At 38.5% G+C, this 16,029-nt stretch overlaps 1 protein-coding gene across 7 annotated transcripts in view; it reads left to right on the top strand.

Annotated features, from left to right (window-relative positions):
- Positions 1–16,029, top strand: part of ZCCHC7 (zinc finger CCHC-type containing 7) — a 119,168-nt gene that overhangs the window by 89,425 nt on the left and 13,714 nt on the right. For all 7 annotated transcript variants that reach the window (XM_075137957.1, XM_075137960.1, XM_075137953.1 and 4 more), the window contains one exon: positions 4,233–4,268. In XM_075137957.1, the coding sequence (XP_074994058.1) occupies positions 4,233–4,268 (36 nt within the window). The remainder of the gene's footprint in view (positions 1–4,232; positions 4,269–16,029) is intronic.

Below are 16,029 nucleotides of genomic sequence, written 5' to 3'. Positions count from 1 at the left end.
TGCCGCAGAGACGTGGCCGCCTCTGTAGGCTGGGATGTGGCTGCAGACAGAGGGACAAGTCCGCAGGGCTGCGCTGGTGAGCTCGCGGCCGACAGGGCCTGTTCCCACCAGCAGCGCCGCAGGCCCTCGGCCCTTCCCCTGGGCAGAAGGCAAGGGGTTTGCCCTTCTTCCCTCATTCCCCAGCGGCGTCCCCTGTTTTTCACGCCTGCGGCGAGTCAATGTCCGCCTAATGGTAAGTGTAAGTAAACATTACCGGGAGCCTGGTCGATGCCGGCGGTTAACCAGCTCGGCCTGCTCCACACCGGTGCCGGCAGCAGCGGCCGTCTGCGCTGGCAGCGCGGGGAGAAGTCTCGACATCTGCTCGTGCAGCAGTGTTTTTGAAGGGAAGCATTGTGCGTTTTCCACGGCAGTTCCCATGCGGAGGTGATGAAAAGTGTGTGTTTTGGCAAATCTTTTGTTTTATTGTGGTGGCTTGCGGCGGGGCAGCTCCTAGCAGCCGCCGCTTTGACAAAGCACCAGAGGATTCTGTTAAAAAGTTGTGTTTAGTAATTGTAGTCGTCGTGTCAGACCATAACTGACTTGGAGCTGAAGGATTTTTGCGAGATGAGTAGCTGTGCCAGCAGGGACCCAAGTCTCCTGGGCCAGCCGCGCTCTCATTAAGATTTGCCGCTAGCCGTGGCGGTGTTCGGCAAGTATGTGACGTGCATGCTGTTATTGTATGCTTGGCTTGTCAGCCTGCAGCTTTCTGACACTCACTTATGTCACTCTTTATTCAGAGAGGAAGAAGCTTTTGATAATTTGACAAGACAAGCTCTTAAACGATCTAGGTCATGGCCTTCACTGTCTGTGATTGTGAACATATTTCCTGAAAGCCCTGTCACTCATCACAGCTACATTTTCTCCCGGGGAGCCGCAGGCCCGTCCCGGTCTCCTGTCAGCGCGTGCATTTTGGTTATTCATACGCCAAATACAGTAGCGGGGTTTTTCCTTCCCTTTTGCAAATGCTCGCATGTTAGCGAGGCTAATCCTCTCCCCCGCGCCGCGCTCCCAGCAGGGCTGCCGTCGAGGGCCCTCTCGGCGCAAGGCAGACGACCGGCCAAGGGGAGCGGAAAGGAGGAAAGGCCGCTTAGTGCTGTTTTTGTGTTTGCTCATTGTTGTGGAAATATGAGAACTGGTGGCAAGGGCCTTGTCTATTGAGCACTCGAGTCCTGGTCTGCTGTCAGGGGCTGTTTGAGATTGAGTGTTTTATTTTCTTTGATGTTCACGTTTGAGAATAGGGAAGTGGGAATTAAACAACAGATGCATTAAGCCGTTGTTCTGGTAAAACAATAATTAGCACCTGATAAAATTCAATACAGGTCAAAATGTGCAGTATCCAGCCTTGATTCATCTGGCAACCTTAGCCGGATCAGGCTCAGATATGAATAATCATCCTTCCAAACTAACAGAATGTGGGCCGCAGCAAAAACCGCACAGATTTGGGAAAATTAATTGCTCAGCACTTGTGCAGCAAAAGGCACGCGGGCATAGCTAAAGGTGCGGGGAAGCGCAACTCACCTGTGCTTTCTGCAGCTGTACCGCAGTGGCACTGCTTTTAAGAGTAGGCACCTTTTGTGCTGGTACATCTAAATGCTAGTAAGGTCAGACCACTGGGGCAGGAAATAAATGCAATTTTATTTTAATGTAGTTCATCACACTGCCATCGTACTTGTATACCACAAGGGCTTTTCTTTAAATGAGGGCCATTCATGGTTAAGTACTTTTAAATAAATAAGAAAAATCACAGGTTCGGTGGGTGTTGTATTTGATTATGCTCTCTTCCATATTCCATAGCAAACCTCTTTGCTTCATTTGAGAAGCCAGTATTCAGTAGTAATTGTTAATTATATTTTTTGTCATTCCATGATAGAAGATACAGACAATAACTCTGAACTGATGCAAGGTAATAGGACTCCTAGTTAAAAGCATCATTTCTAAAAAACTGTTGTTTAGCCAGGCATCCATTTTCGACTATTGTATTCAACTTCTGAAGTTCGTAAGTGATCATTGTGACGATGAAAAGTATTACACTGAATCACCATCTGAATGAAGAAATATGCTTGGCCAATTTTCCCTTACCACCTTCTTCCTACCTTCCTTAAGTTTTCCCACCGCATTAAAACATCCTTAAAGATGATGATGATAAAACCTACCTCTTGATAGCACTTCTGAGGGATGGGGACTGTGCCTCTTCCAGTGTTTTGGTAAGAGCTGCGCCAACTGTAGTTTCCTTCTCTGAGTTACAGATTTTCACTATAAGTGATGTCTTTGTGTCCAAAGCAAAGAAAAACCCAACCAAACTATTATTCAAAAATAAAGTAATTTTTTTTATTATTATTAAATAGCTGCTCTGTGAGTAAAGGTCATATCACAGAGTGGCATTTTGCCAGTATATGACAACTCATTGATTGCGATTTTTCAACCATATTAGTCTGGGGACACTGTGGTAATCAAAAACTATCCAGAACTAATGTATAAATAACTGCTTGCTACCCCTGTGCTAAACGAGCAAAAGTCTCATGTACAGTTAAAGCCTTTTACAGGTTTGAGAGAGAAGGCAAGGTCTTTGATATAACATTTTTGTATACTCAAGAGTGTTTATATATCGCGCCTCCAAATCCTGTGTAAGTTAGCGAAGGAGGAAAATCCTTTTGTTTGCACTCGAAGACAGCTCGAGTGTGTTCAAACTGTCAAATGTTGTAGTCTGTTCCTCTGTTAGAAATGTGATATATTTCACACATTTTCTTTATAGAAATATTAATATAAAACTCAAATATTTACATGCAGTGTTTGAGTAAGAGGAGAAATGTCGAACCATTACACAGAACAGATTGTAGATTTTTCTCCAGAAAATGGTGTTACTGACGGAATGAATAATAAATAGTATAATTTCCATCACATCCGGGAAAAACATACTGTATATGCCATAGGGTGACTGTCAAAAACTTGGATTTTTTTTGAGAGATTCAGTAGCTAATATTGGTTGTTAGGTGTTTTTTTTTTTTTAATTAACGTGCTCTGTCAGAATAAAAGAAGGCAAGAATTTAGGCATGAGCGAAAAATTTATTCGAAATCTAAAGAAATGTTAATAGTACTCATTTGCAAGTAGTCACGAGGCTTTAATGTTTGAAATTGGAGCTACAGCATATTATGTAGAAGCCACAGAATAACTAATATTTCTTCGTAAAATACTGAAAATTGAGATTGGCAAACCAAATTGCTAATTATTCAAATGATTAAGAAGCTATTTTAATAAAAGGGTAAATGTTCTAAACAAAAGTGAAAGACCTCCATCGAAGTCACGGTGTGCACACTCTCTTAAACACTAAAATGGCTAACAGACAACTGTCACTATTTCTGTGTCAATTTATGGTTTGGGGGTGATAGGAGAAGACAGAAATACTGTAGATTTTGTAAAAATATTAAGAACCCTCGAGAAAGTCATCTCTGTCTCATTGATCATTAACACATTCTGATTTTGTTTAAAGAAGAATCTTTCCTGTCTCTTCTGTATTCCTCAGGTCTATTGTGTTATTGCTGTGACTCAAAAATTTGCTGTGTAAAATTTTTTACAATGGGTTGCACGCCCAAGTTTGTGTGCGAGTCTGGCAAGTTGGAAAAAAAAAATTTAAAAAATCAAGCAAGCCATTGTAAAAATAGAAACATTAACGCAATCTGTTATGCTTCTTGTTTACAACTCATCTGACATTAGGTTACTGAGGATTATTACATGTAACAATTATATTTTGATTAGGATAGAGATATGTACAAAAATACTAAAATATTTCTATTTCTACGTGAAGGGAAGGTACCTTGTGATGTAATTTCCAAAACATTATGTAAATTTAAAATGTCAGAAAATGTAGAATTAAAATTTATTTCTGTTTGTTTTGCAGTATTAATACTTATTACAGTTAAGAACACGTTACTCTCCCAAACTTCTAACCTTCAGAGAAGAAGGGGAGAGAGAAAACTGTTACTGGCTTTCTGACAATGGCAGGGAGTGTGTTAAACCAGTGTAAAATTCAATTAAACTGTCTAGCCAGGTTTTTGAAGCTGAAATGCAGACCCTTTCAGTTAAGCTTCTTATTTTCCTGTGACCGACACCGGTGGATACTGTGTTATGCCAAAACCAACAGGCTGTAAAGCACCTTGTTTCATGCTCCTAGCTGATCAATATTTTTATTTTCCAGGCTTGCCCAGAAATATGGAGGCAGTATCACCTAACAGTAAGTAGAAACACCTTTTTTATTTTCTTCTACACCCAACCTATTTACTCTTCTGTGAACTGCTGACCATAAAATATAGACAAGCATCTTCTCTGAGAAGATAATAAACATCTGAAGAGTTTTTGAACTGAAGAATGCAATGGAACACTGTCACTATTTTTTAAACATCTTTAGAACTTATGATTTCGATTTAATACTGTAATCATTAAACGAGTGCCTTGCAGCACTCTCTTCTCAGTGACTACATTTACACACATGAAGAGGGTTAAATTTTAAGTTGAGATGCATAGCAGAAGCAATAATCCCATCTCAGATATCCCAGATGCTGGTAATTAATCACTGTGTGTGACAAAGCTTTCTTTTTAAATGAGTGAAATAAATCTCAGCTAGAGTGAAGATGTTAATTTGAGCAAATACACTTTATAAACTTTTGCAGATAATTTCTAATTGGTAAGGATATAGCTATAACTTCTTCTTTGGCCTGCTTAGTCACTGAAACAAGAAAATAAAACTTTGTGAACTGTACTTAAGGTTTATTACCTTACTATACTTAAGGTGTATTACTTAAGGTTTTTCCTCATATGTAAAACAGAGATAAAAATAAAACAAAATGCGTATAAATTTGGCTAATACTGAAACCTGGAACAATATTTAACTGGTTAAGACAATATTCAATGGATTGGTATCACAAATCTTGAATGTATTCATTTATAAAATTATTATATGTGAAAACACCTTTAAAGATTAGAATTTTTGCTGTTCATCTGAATCTTTGCTCTCATTGCTATCCAGATCAACCTCGTATGTATTTAGCTGTACAGATAATTAATCACTGCTGTCCATTCAAAACAAAGTAGAAAAGTTTGTCCACTACTTTTCTTTATGGGTCTTTGGTGTGGGCTTTGTCTTTTGAGCAATAAATGGGATGTGCTTTATAATTGTTTGCCTCTTCATGGTAGTGGTATGCTCTTTTTTCTGGTTTTGCTTCTAAATTTAGTGAATAGGAGAAATAAATTATCTAAATAAATTTAGAGATTAGGTGCTTAAAACCTCTTGCTTGTGTTTTCTGCATAATGATTTTACAGCAAAGATCTGCTTTGGATCTTCCACCCTTTGTGAGCATTTACTTTTATTTTAAACAGAATTGGTATAGACTTTAAAAAAAAACATTATGAGCAAAAGGTGCATTCACTGAGTATTTTTGTTTGCTTTTTTAAAATTGCATAAAGGAAAAAGGTAAATACTGTCTTTCATTATAATCCCTAAGGGTGCATGTAAAAATGATTCCTGAAATGTTTATGATATTTGGAATCTAATAATCAGATGGGTATATAAGATACAGTAGTATGTTGGGTTCTGTTTTTTACTGAGATATAAGACTTAATTTAATTTTAGTCTCGCTTGCCATTGAAAATTCCTCAAAAAGTGAGTTGCAATCAACACTTAGAAAATACTTATTTTTGTAAAAAAACATGGGGGAGCTTAAACCTGACCAAGTGGTTACTGGGGCAGAAATTGAGGTATCTGAGGTAAAAAATTTTATCTGTGAATTTTGTAGAAAGTGTTCGGAGTTTACACTTTACTTAGTATAAAGCTAACAACATTTGTCAAAACAAGCTTTTGTTAAAAATGTAGTAGTTACGAATATGAATGTATTATTAAAAGTACCCATTTGGAAATTCTTAGTGCATTTTAGGGGCATTTTGAAATGTGGTCAAATATGGGCATGCAAAGATAAATTGACATTGAGTCAGACCCTGGCTACTGATAAATAATTTTTTATTTTGCAGTGAACTGCAAATTATCTGCAAATAATCCACATTTCTGGTATGTGGGAAATGCTTTGCACGTCTCCATTTTTTGCATGGGAAGACTCACTTCGACGCAAAGTTACATTAGTAGTCAGATTAAGCCTGGAATTTAAAAATTTGTGTCGTAAAAGACATGCTTGGTATTTAAAATAAGTTGTAACTTAAGAAACTGCATTATCTGAATTGTTTAAATGTATAAGTCCCAGCTTTTATTATTCTATTTAAATATTCTCTTTTGCACCCAAAGCAGAACAGAAGTAAATAGTATTCTTGCAAGAATCAAAACTTCTATGTTAGAATAATGTATGTTATATATATATTTACAGAGTTGTAACTAAAAAGTCAAGATCTTTTACTGTCATATCAGCATAGTAGTATTTCACTATAGAAATTAGTTTATCATTTTCCTAGTTTAGAATAAATATTTCTGAACAAACAGGATAACTGTTTAAAGAAAAATAATAGAAGTTTTAAAAAAAGTACTATTGTGGTTGCGGCTGTGCTGCAGAGGCTGCCTGATTATTAGCAAACAGACTAAGGCTACAGTGAGTTTTTCCTGTGTTTTAGCCATGGATACAACTGCTAGATTTAAATTGATTTTGGTAAATTGATCACGAGTGTCACACATGTGGGTACATACAAGCACAAATAAAACAAGGCCTTCAGGTTTGTAATAAAAGACTGTTTTTATAATGTTGCGTACAGCCAGCCAGTACAAAGTTTGTCTAAATGTTTTGCATTATATAAAGTATTCTTAGTTAATTACTGTGAATGCTTGTGTAAAACCACACAGCCTTCCACCTTTCTCTTTTGTGAGGCTTTTGGTGATTTTATTCATTATCTGGCTCTTTCCTAAGAGATGGACTGCCATCTATTGACTTCTTGTAGCCCCTGCACAGAAACGTGGATTGACTAGAACAATGACTAAATAATAAATCCATTCTGCTGTTATGGATGGTGGTAGGTTTTTGTTTACATTAGCTGTGGTGACAAATTTTGGCACATTACAAATAATTTGTTGTATGGGCAGAAATGTCTTATTCCAACCAAAACAGACTGCCAGTGCAAGAAATCTTATGAGCAGTTGAAATGGCAAAAAGGATTATAAGCGGAATATTTTAATTTGCCTTTTGATAGAAGAAAGATTATCATACTGTATTCAATGAAGCTTAAATTTAAAGGCTTTATGATAATCAAAGCTTTATAACTGGATGAAGTTAGTTTCTTTAAACTTGTTCTTTCAACTCTGTTAACTAAAATTATTCTGCAAAAAACCAATCAAAGTCAGCAGAACAATCCAATTCCCACTGTGGTTTAAAATAATATTTAATAACCTCTTTAAGATGGTGATTTAAAACTTTTACAAATCATTTTCATTGTGCCTGCTCTCTATGTATTTCTCCTGTATCAGAAAAGGGAAATCACGTTTGTCAAAACATATTTTAGGTTTTCCTTCATATAGGTATCTATTTGCAACAAATAGGTCAGTTTGATACCTGCTTACATTTATCAAAGGGGTTATTATCAATTCAAATAATAACACAAGGACTTCGTTGGCAGATCCAGGATAAACAGTTCTGATCATAGCTTACTGCATGGTAAATAATAGTACGTGTAATTTTTTCACAGACAAGGCATTTGAAGGTCTTGTAAAGCTCTTTATTCTAGATTATTAGGAAGCTCAGATTACAACTTTGTCTTTCTAAATGCCAGATGCTCCACAAACCCAGAGAAATACAGTCTTTGCTCCAAAGGACATGCCATCACATCCCCTTTTCCCACATCTTAAAGATATTGGGGGTGCTCATAGCAGGTTTTTTTCGTCCTCAGAATGCTTGGCTCTTTTTCATTCCCTTTCTCTTGTTGCTTCGTATTTCAGCTATAAAGGTAGAGGCATTTATTAAGTCTTTTGTCTCAAGTGGAGGCCAGTTTATAGCCCTCTATTTACAAAAAAAAAGTCAGCGGAAAAACTTGTGAGATTAAGGCACCCTACGAGTTTCATTCGTTTGGTTCAGTTTTGCAGTTTATTCTTAAAAAAAATACAATAGCATCCCTCTGAGTTTGATCTGCTACCCGATTGCCTAACTGCATGTCTAATGGCAGCTCCCAGTTTAAGTAGGTCTGCGTGCTGGAGGAGAACAACAATCCCGTCGCGCCCCAGGCTTTGAGATTTGGGGTCCGCAGCGGCGTGTTCTGTGGGGGACAGCCCTTCTTCCTAAGTATGGGAACTGCTGTAAATGTTAACAGCTCAGGGCTTCGGGTAGGTGGCAGGATTGGAGCTGGCCTTCCATAGGGGCACCACGCCATGGAGGGAAGCTGTTTGCATTCTGTGCCCGAACCTTGGGTCCAGACCTGTTCCTGTCCTGTAGGTCATCCTGTGGCTCTGCTGCTGGAGTGACCCGATGAAACTGAGGGGATATATTGTGCTGCTGTGAGCAGTCACATTTCCACCTAACAGATGACATCACTAGAGAATAAAGAGGAAATTATTTTCAGCGCATAGTGACCCATGTTTTGCTTCAAGTATGAAGCTGCGCTTTTTCCATGTGAGTCCCTCTGAAGTGTAACTCAACTCCCTTCTGCGTGGTGGTACTGGTGGGGGTACCCAGAAGATGTGCAAATGGCCACCTCGGTATTTTGATATAAAATGGAATAAGTGCTGGCTTCGTAGATCTCCCTAGGTATGCTACACTGCTTCATTGTTCAGAGGTACTCGTCGTGTAGCAAAACGAATGTAGCCAGTCCGGCTCAGGAACAACATACAATACGATAATCAAATAGGAATTAATGTTGCAAGTATTAGTATCTTCTTCGGTAAATATCTACAGAGTAGTGAAATTCCATCCCTAAAATGGGCAGAGCACAATTTTTATTTTTCTAATTTGTTTCTCACTATAGATGCATATGTTAAAAAACAAAACCTGCTCGGATTAGGTGTTTTCTTTCTGTAGGGATTGCTCATTTTTAATAACCTCTTCCTCCCCCTGTACTGCTCTGGCTGTAAGGACTCCTTCTCCTATCCCCTGCCTTCACCAGTCTCATTTACATTAAAGCTCCTAGGCCAAGATGGCCACCAACAGAGTTTTAGAACTATCAGAATTTTAACTAGCAGAAGCTATCATTTAACATGGTTTTTGACAGTTTGTTAATCTTACTTTTAATCCACTTACATAAAAGAAGGTGAACCAGGAATTGGCTGTTTTGGCCGCTGTGCATAAAAGACATGAAGGGACAATGCATCTTTTGTGTTTAAATTTTGCGCTCGGATTTCTTTGTGTGCATTATTAAAATTCCTCATGGCCTGCCACTTTTTTTCTGAAATGAAAATGTAAGCAGTGTTGCTTAAAGTCAATTTGTATCCTTTAAAATGTGACTTTTAGAAAGAGATAATTTAAAATACGACTGGCAAAAAACATTTAAGCTTGAGAGAGCGAGCATTTGGTTTCCAGAGAAGCTTTGTAGGTTTTGTGCGGTGAGGGAGAGGATGGGTTTAGAAGTATTTTCAGGAGGAGGTTAAGCCTGACTTCCCTATGCACAGGGATGAGGCTGCTGCAGTGGCTGTGAACATGGCTGCAGTGTCAGCTCCTCTGGTCTTTGCATGACGGAAGGCTGCAGACCACAAGATTGTCACATGTTAAATATTTCAGCACTTGACCAGTTTCTCTCCGGGTGTTTTAAGGTTATTTTTATTAACTCTAGTAAAAATACCACTTACTTTGTGCTATAGACAGTGTATTTTTTCATACTTCGGAATCACAGAGCAGGCCGATGTGTGTCAACACTTCAGTAGCCATTCAGCAGGATATTTCACAGGGATGGCAACCCAGAATTCCTGGGGATATAAATTTAGGGTAAGAATGACTCTGCCTCCTGTGGACTGTGGGGAAACACGAACACCTGAAGTGTGACGGTGTCCCAGTGCTTGCCCTTGAGGGAAAGGTGCCTTTTTGGTGCTTGGGGTCGTAAAGATTTCATATTGTCTGAAAAAGCTTGTTGGCCTCTTTAGCCAGGGGAGGAGGTAGGGCAGATCTTGAACAACAATTGGCAGATATTTTGTTTTTAAATTATCTACTTGCATTGTTCAAGCCCAAGCCCTACCACTTTTGCAAGTGCCATTCTGTGACAGAAATGGTTCTGAAATGTCTGCCTGCCCTGCACAGTTGTTCGGGTGAAAATAAGGACATTAGAGATGGTTTGTGTGCTGTCTAGAGGGTCTCCTGGATTTTATTTTACATTCTGTTTATTTTCCCCTACTAATTATAATTTGTCCTGCATTATTGTTCTCTTTCAAGTTGCAAATATTTTTGAGGCTATCAGAAACCTAAACCCCAAATTTGCTTCTATTGCAAAGAAATCATATTCCACAAAAGACAGTATTCTTTCTGATAACTTTTTTTTACAGAAAGCAGAATTTCAGATCCTGAAAAAAGTGTAAGTTTATGAGTACAAGACATATGCTATAGCTTTCAGTAAGAAAGCGCACTAGACAGAGTTCTTTCCCAATTTTTTAAAACTGTATTTAAAATATTACAGGAAAAAGTAGTTTCAGTTAACTTTATATAAATATGTAATGTACAAAAAATACTGTTTAGAGTTTGCTTTTTCATGTTGGGTTTTAACTAATGCTCCTGGCCAGTTATGAGTACCAAATAATTAGAGGGTTTTTGTGTGTCGGTTAAGTTGAAATAGAAAGTTCAAACTGGTTGTCTGTAAAATGCCAACATCTCTTTGCACTTGTACTTTCTTTCCTGGGAAAGAGTGCTGGTGTCTTGGTATCTCTTTACTGCAGAGGACAGATCCCTAATTTTTACACCTGGGGTTGTGGTCGTTGCCACAGGTCAGCGTCTGGCTCTTGCCAGGCTGGAGCAGAAAGCTGCGGACTCCTGCATGGACCTCAGCGGCCTTTTTGGGTGGGCTATGTAACCCTCCAGCAGCACAGTCATCAGCTGCCACACCTTAATCATCTAAGCATGGTGGAAAGCATGCCTGCTTTCTCTAACATGTGTCTGTCTCATCCTTTTCCCCATCAGCCTTTCCATAAATAAAATAAAATAAAAGGTGCTTTTAAATTGAGGGTTAAAGACTGATTACATCTTGACCAGAAATTGCATTTTGATATATTTCTGGAAGCAGTCTGGGACTGGGAGGAAATAGAAAGCTTGGCCGACTGAACCAAGTAATTTCCATTTCCCTGATTTTGGGGTTCCAAATAACCTCCTCAAAGTGTTTGTCTTTGAGAAGTGGCATCCTTCAGAGAATCCTTGACTTCAATATGCACATTAACTGTTACTTAAGGAACTCTCTGTTTTCTGCAAAAGCCATACCTTTTGCCCCTGCCTTTAAATGACAAAAGGAGAAGAGCAGCAGTAGATGGAAATTAAAAGCGGATGAAAATTAATATATTTTAATATTTTGAACGTTTAAATCTTAAAGCTAACCCCTGCATGCCCAGGAAGCTATTTGTGCGGTATGTGACATTTTTCAAGTGCTGTGCCAGCAATCCTGGTGGCAAGATGTGCTCACAACTGGAGAAAGACTGGAGAGACCTGCTCCCTCCCACACAAACCTGTGGGCAGGAATTGCTCTGTTTTCAACATAGAAATTGCCATGTGCCTTTGCCCAACATACACTAAAACTGTTGTGATACGTATTTTTATGATACACCAAAACTGTTGGATAAGTGGTTAATTAAACAGAAAACAGGATAATCATGGTAAAATTCATTGCTGAAATGTCCCCCCTTGTATGCATAACTGCACTTCTTTTAAGCGAAAGGATTAAAATGATCTTTTCTTTAATGCTTACAGATTTGGTAAAAATTTTCACTTCTCTTTTCTTTAGTTTGAAAAGGTGAACCTATACCATCATTTAAACAATTTTTACTATTTCAAGTGTTAACCATCTAAATAAGAAAAATAGAATTTTCAAGCTAGAATGAGATTTCCCATGCATTTTAAAAAAACAGGCTTCTATTTAAAAAAAAAATTAAATATTTCTGTGCCCTTTTTTTGCAGTAAATTCTCTATATGAATATTTATATTAAAGTTCCTATATTCCTAAAAGTTATTCCTCTGAACTTGATATGAAGGTGTTTTTTCTCAGTTTTGTTAGAACTTAGAGTTGGCTTCAAAATTCCATAGGAAAGAAAAAATTATCTGTGATCTAGAAGACATTTTAAAACACATAAAAATTACACTTTCAAGTAGGTAACATAAAATGTATTTTGGTGCATTTTTGTATTGCAGAGTGGAAAAAACGTAAAATGTCAGCAGAGAGGAAATCTCCAGGAACTGTTTGCACATATATCCTAACTAGGAACGGCATTTTGCTTGTCAAATGTCCACTCAGTAGCTGCTTGTGAATTATGTGCTTTAGTAGTACTGAAACTCTTGCATTTTATCATACAAATACTTTGCATGTTAAAACATCAGAGGTATTTAGCAATGGCAGTCTATGGAGCTCTGCACTGGCAGCAGTGTATGTGATCGTCCATGTCGCTGCCAGAGCTGTTAGTTCATCTTGTCAATGATCTGTGTATTAGGAGCAGCCAGGAGCTCAAACCGGTTAGATGGTAACTTTCTCAAGTTATGCTTGATCATGTTAATAATCTACAGATTAGGATTCCCTAAAAGTATTCACTGATTCAATTCTGAAAGGGTCTATCATGTCAATAATATTAATACATCTTGTTAGGTCCTGTCATGTGAATAGAAAAGTTACTATCCCCGTGACAGAATTATCCTGATTTTGATTTCATATTTTGAAGAATCAAGCATAAAGGGAATTAAAAGGAACCAAAAGCCCATATAAAGTGGTGAGTAGTGTAGAGCCACATGGCGTAAGTAGTTACTGTTTTACTGCAATGCGGGAGAAGTCTCAGAGCAGTGGGTGATTTCCATGATATATGCACATCTGCTATGTACCCATGTATGGCAAAGGAAGAAGTCATCCCTCAGAATTTTTGGCTTTAGGGGCGTGAAGTTAGGCCTTCAGTTTCAACTTATTTTTGAATGTTAATTTTGGATTAAATTAACATTTGACAAACATACTCCAACGGCCATAAGTTGAAATGGGCATAAACAGCCACCCCCATATTTCACTGGTCCTGGCAGCACCTCGCTTCGAAACAGACTGTGACTCCTCTGCCTTGGCTGGTCTTCACACCTCTGCCAAAAGTTGCTAAACTTTTACTTGCTGCTTTGTCCGGTGTTTTACTCTGTAGCCCGATCCCCATCTGGCCTGACGAGGCCCCTTTCACTGGTCCTTCCTCAGTGCCCCCACAGTGCAGACAGTGCTGCAGCCATGCTGCCCTGCATGGCACGGCAGTGCTGCGGGCAGGGCCATGGCAGAGGCTTTGACTCTCCAGAGATCGGAGGGGGGGGCAACACTTGCAGGAAGAGGTACTATTTTTACAGTAGATCAGGTGATATATTTGCAAGAAATGGACAGTCACTGCCTGGCTTCAAAGTTTCTCAGAGTCAGCGTCGAGTCCTAAAGCCGCTTGATTTTTTTTTTCTTCTTTTTTTTTTTTTCCTTCCCTCAAACTTACAGTTTCTCTGCCTGTAGTAACTACTCCTCTTGTAGCTAACAGAAAGTACTTTCATGTTGTTTCTTGACCATGCAGTTAATTCTGTTTCTAAGGTGTATTTGTAACTTCCTTCGGCACTTAAAAAATTGAGTGGTGACTGCCTGTGCACGAGCATACACAAACACTGAAGGATTTCTGTGGACTATGTGATAACCCTTCTGCTTTAAAATTAAATGCACCAGATTTGCACGTGATATCCAGTTTCTGTCTGACTTATTTTGATGGCAGATGAGACCCTGGTTAGATTAATTCTGCTTTTCTCATGATGGTGTGAGGAGGGAAGGAGAGGGAAAAAAATAACACTGAAATACTCAAAAGTTGGTTTGGAGAAAACAGTTTTGATCAATGTTGTATTTATGTGATGTGAGAGAGGAGAAATCTGAAATCTTTTGATCCATTTTTAGGTGCTGTAGACTATTCAGAAAGTCCTAAGTCATATTAAAGTAAAAACTTTATGGAATTGAGACTCACTTTAAAAAATAGATATGCAAGAAGGACGTGGAAAAGCTTTTGTGTGTTAATGGTTGTATATAGGCTGTCAGACATTTCTTCAAGGACATATTCTGGATGAATGTCACTCGTTATAAAGCTCGGTAAAAATAATTATGATATTACTGAATATATATTATGCTCTTAAATGGTGAATACATGAAAAAATTATGAGGAAATTGATAAACATTAACATGCACAGTTAACGTGTTGGTAACGTAAGGAAAATGTTTCTATAAAGTTGTCTACAGATGCTACAGATTGAGGTTTAGCTGCTACCAAGTTTAAAGAAAAAAGCTTGATTTATTATTTATTTAGAATATATGCCAGCAAAACCTCACTTTTAACAAACTGATGCACCACTTTCTTGGCATCTCATATCCTCCAGCAGCACTATATTTTTTATGTGTTTACTCCAATTTTAGCTGTGATCAGAAATCAACTCAAAGTAAATATCTATTAGGAATGCTTCCCCAAGAAAGTTATTTCAAATGTGGTACTTTCTCCTTTTGCATCTGATGGTGAAAGGTGATTAGTAGATGACATAAAGGTTAAAGAGAGAGAGAAAGAGAGAGAAAAGAAGCTGTAAATCATCTAGAATGACAGAAAAAATTAAAACCTTGGGGTTTGTTGGGCTCCCCAGTGTATGAGCTAATAAATATAACCATGCTTTAGTTCTGTTCATCTTCTGATTTTACAGGCTTTGCAAATGTTTGTGTTCAGATTAATGTATAAATGTATGTGTAAGTATGCATATGCTTAGTGCCGTGAGTGTGCATGCATATAGTGCCTGCCCGCGCGCTCTCTGTGCGTATATGCCTGGGCGCCTATATAACAACATTTGGCAAGTCTCCTAATAAACATTCAAATAAAATATACGTGTCCCCATGCACGAGTCTCCTCCTCCTCCTCCTTCCCTGCCTCTTCCCCGCGCGCCCACCTCCCCCACCCCACTTCAAAGCTTGTGGTCCTTTTTCCATCCTTGTCCTAAAAGGTTTCTTTGTAAGCGAGGCCATTTGTCCATCATTGTTTGGGGTCCAAACAGTGGTAAAATACCCTGTCACCGATCCAGAGTGCTGTGAATGGCAGCTTCTCTCCGGACAATTGGCGGTGGTGCCGAGAAATATTCCTGAGAGGATTATTTAACCTTTCAATTTAGGGGGCACAAAGCCTGGCTGATTAATGAACTTTCTGATGGGCGCTGATAAGCGGATCTATTTCTTTATTTCCTCTAAAAGTGATTCCTTCTCCTGTCCCATATTACTATAATCTTAAACATAAAATGTGGCAAATAGATTAAAAAACAGCACTAAAGAGTTTATCTGGCTGGCAAACTGAAGGAGCTAAATTAAAATTGGTAATGAAAGCAGTGGCTGAGTCCTGTATGTGGTTTTTAAATGCGCTGTGTATTTTGAAGAGACTTATTCTCCAGCTTGCCTGGTAATGACTGCTTTTGGTGCACAGTCCGGGGCTGGCTTCTGTTATCCCCCCAAAAAAATGAGTTGTGTTATCTGGATGACTGCAGACACATATGCATCCCCCTTTCTCACTGCATGGGCAGACAAGGTCGATAGCATTACAAGGTATTTGTGGCAGTGCTTGTTTCAGTTTTCAGAGCTGCCAGTTTTCAGCCAGATTTGAATTACAAAAGAAGAAGCTGGCATGAAAATTGAAAGGGTTTATCGGCTAGTCTGAAGCCTCATAGCACATTGCTTATTTATGCAGTCCATTTGCACCAGGAAATGTAAAAAGGAAATACATTTTAAAAATAAGGTCATAAAGACCCAGATATGTTTAAGATGGCAAATAAAATATAGATACCTATAATATCTTTCCAGGAAATGATTTCACTTAATGTTGCACATTACTTCGG

This window comes from Calonectris borealis, chromosome Z, assembly GCF_964195595.1.
Source record: "Calonectris borealis chromosome Z, bCalBor7.hap1.2, whole genome shotgun sequence".
NCBI lineage: Eukaryota > Metazoa > Chordata > Aves > Procellariiformes > Procellariidae > Calonectris > Calonectris borealis.
Note: the sequence above shows the minus strand (reverse complement) of the source record. Positions and strands in the feature narration are given on the sequence as shown.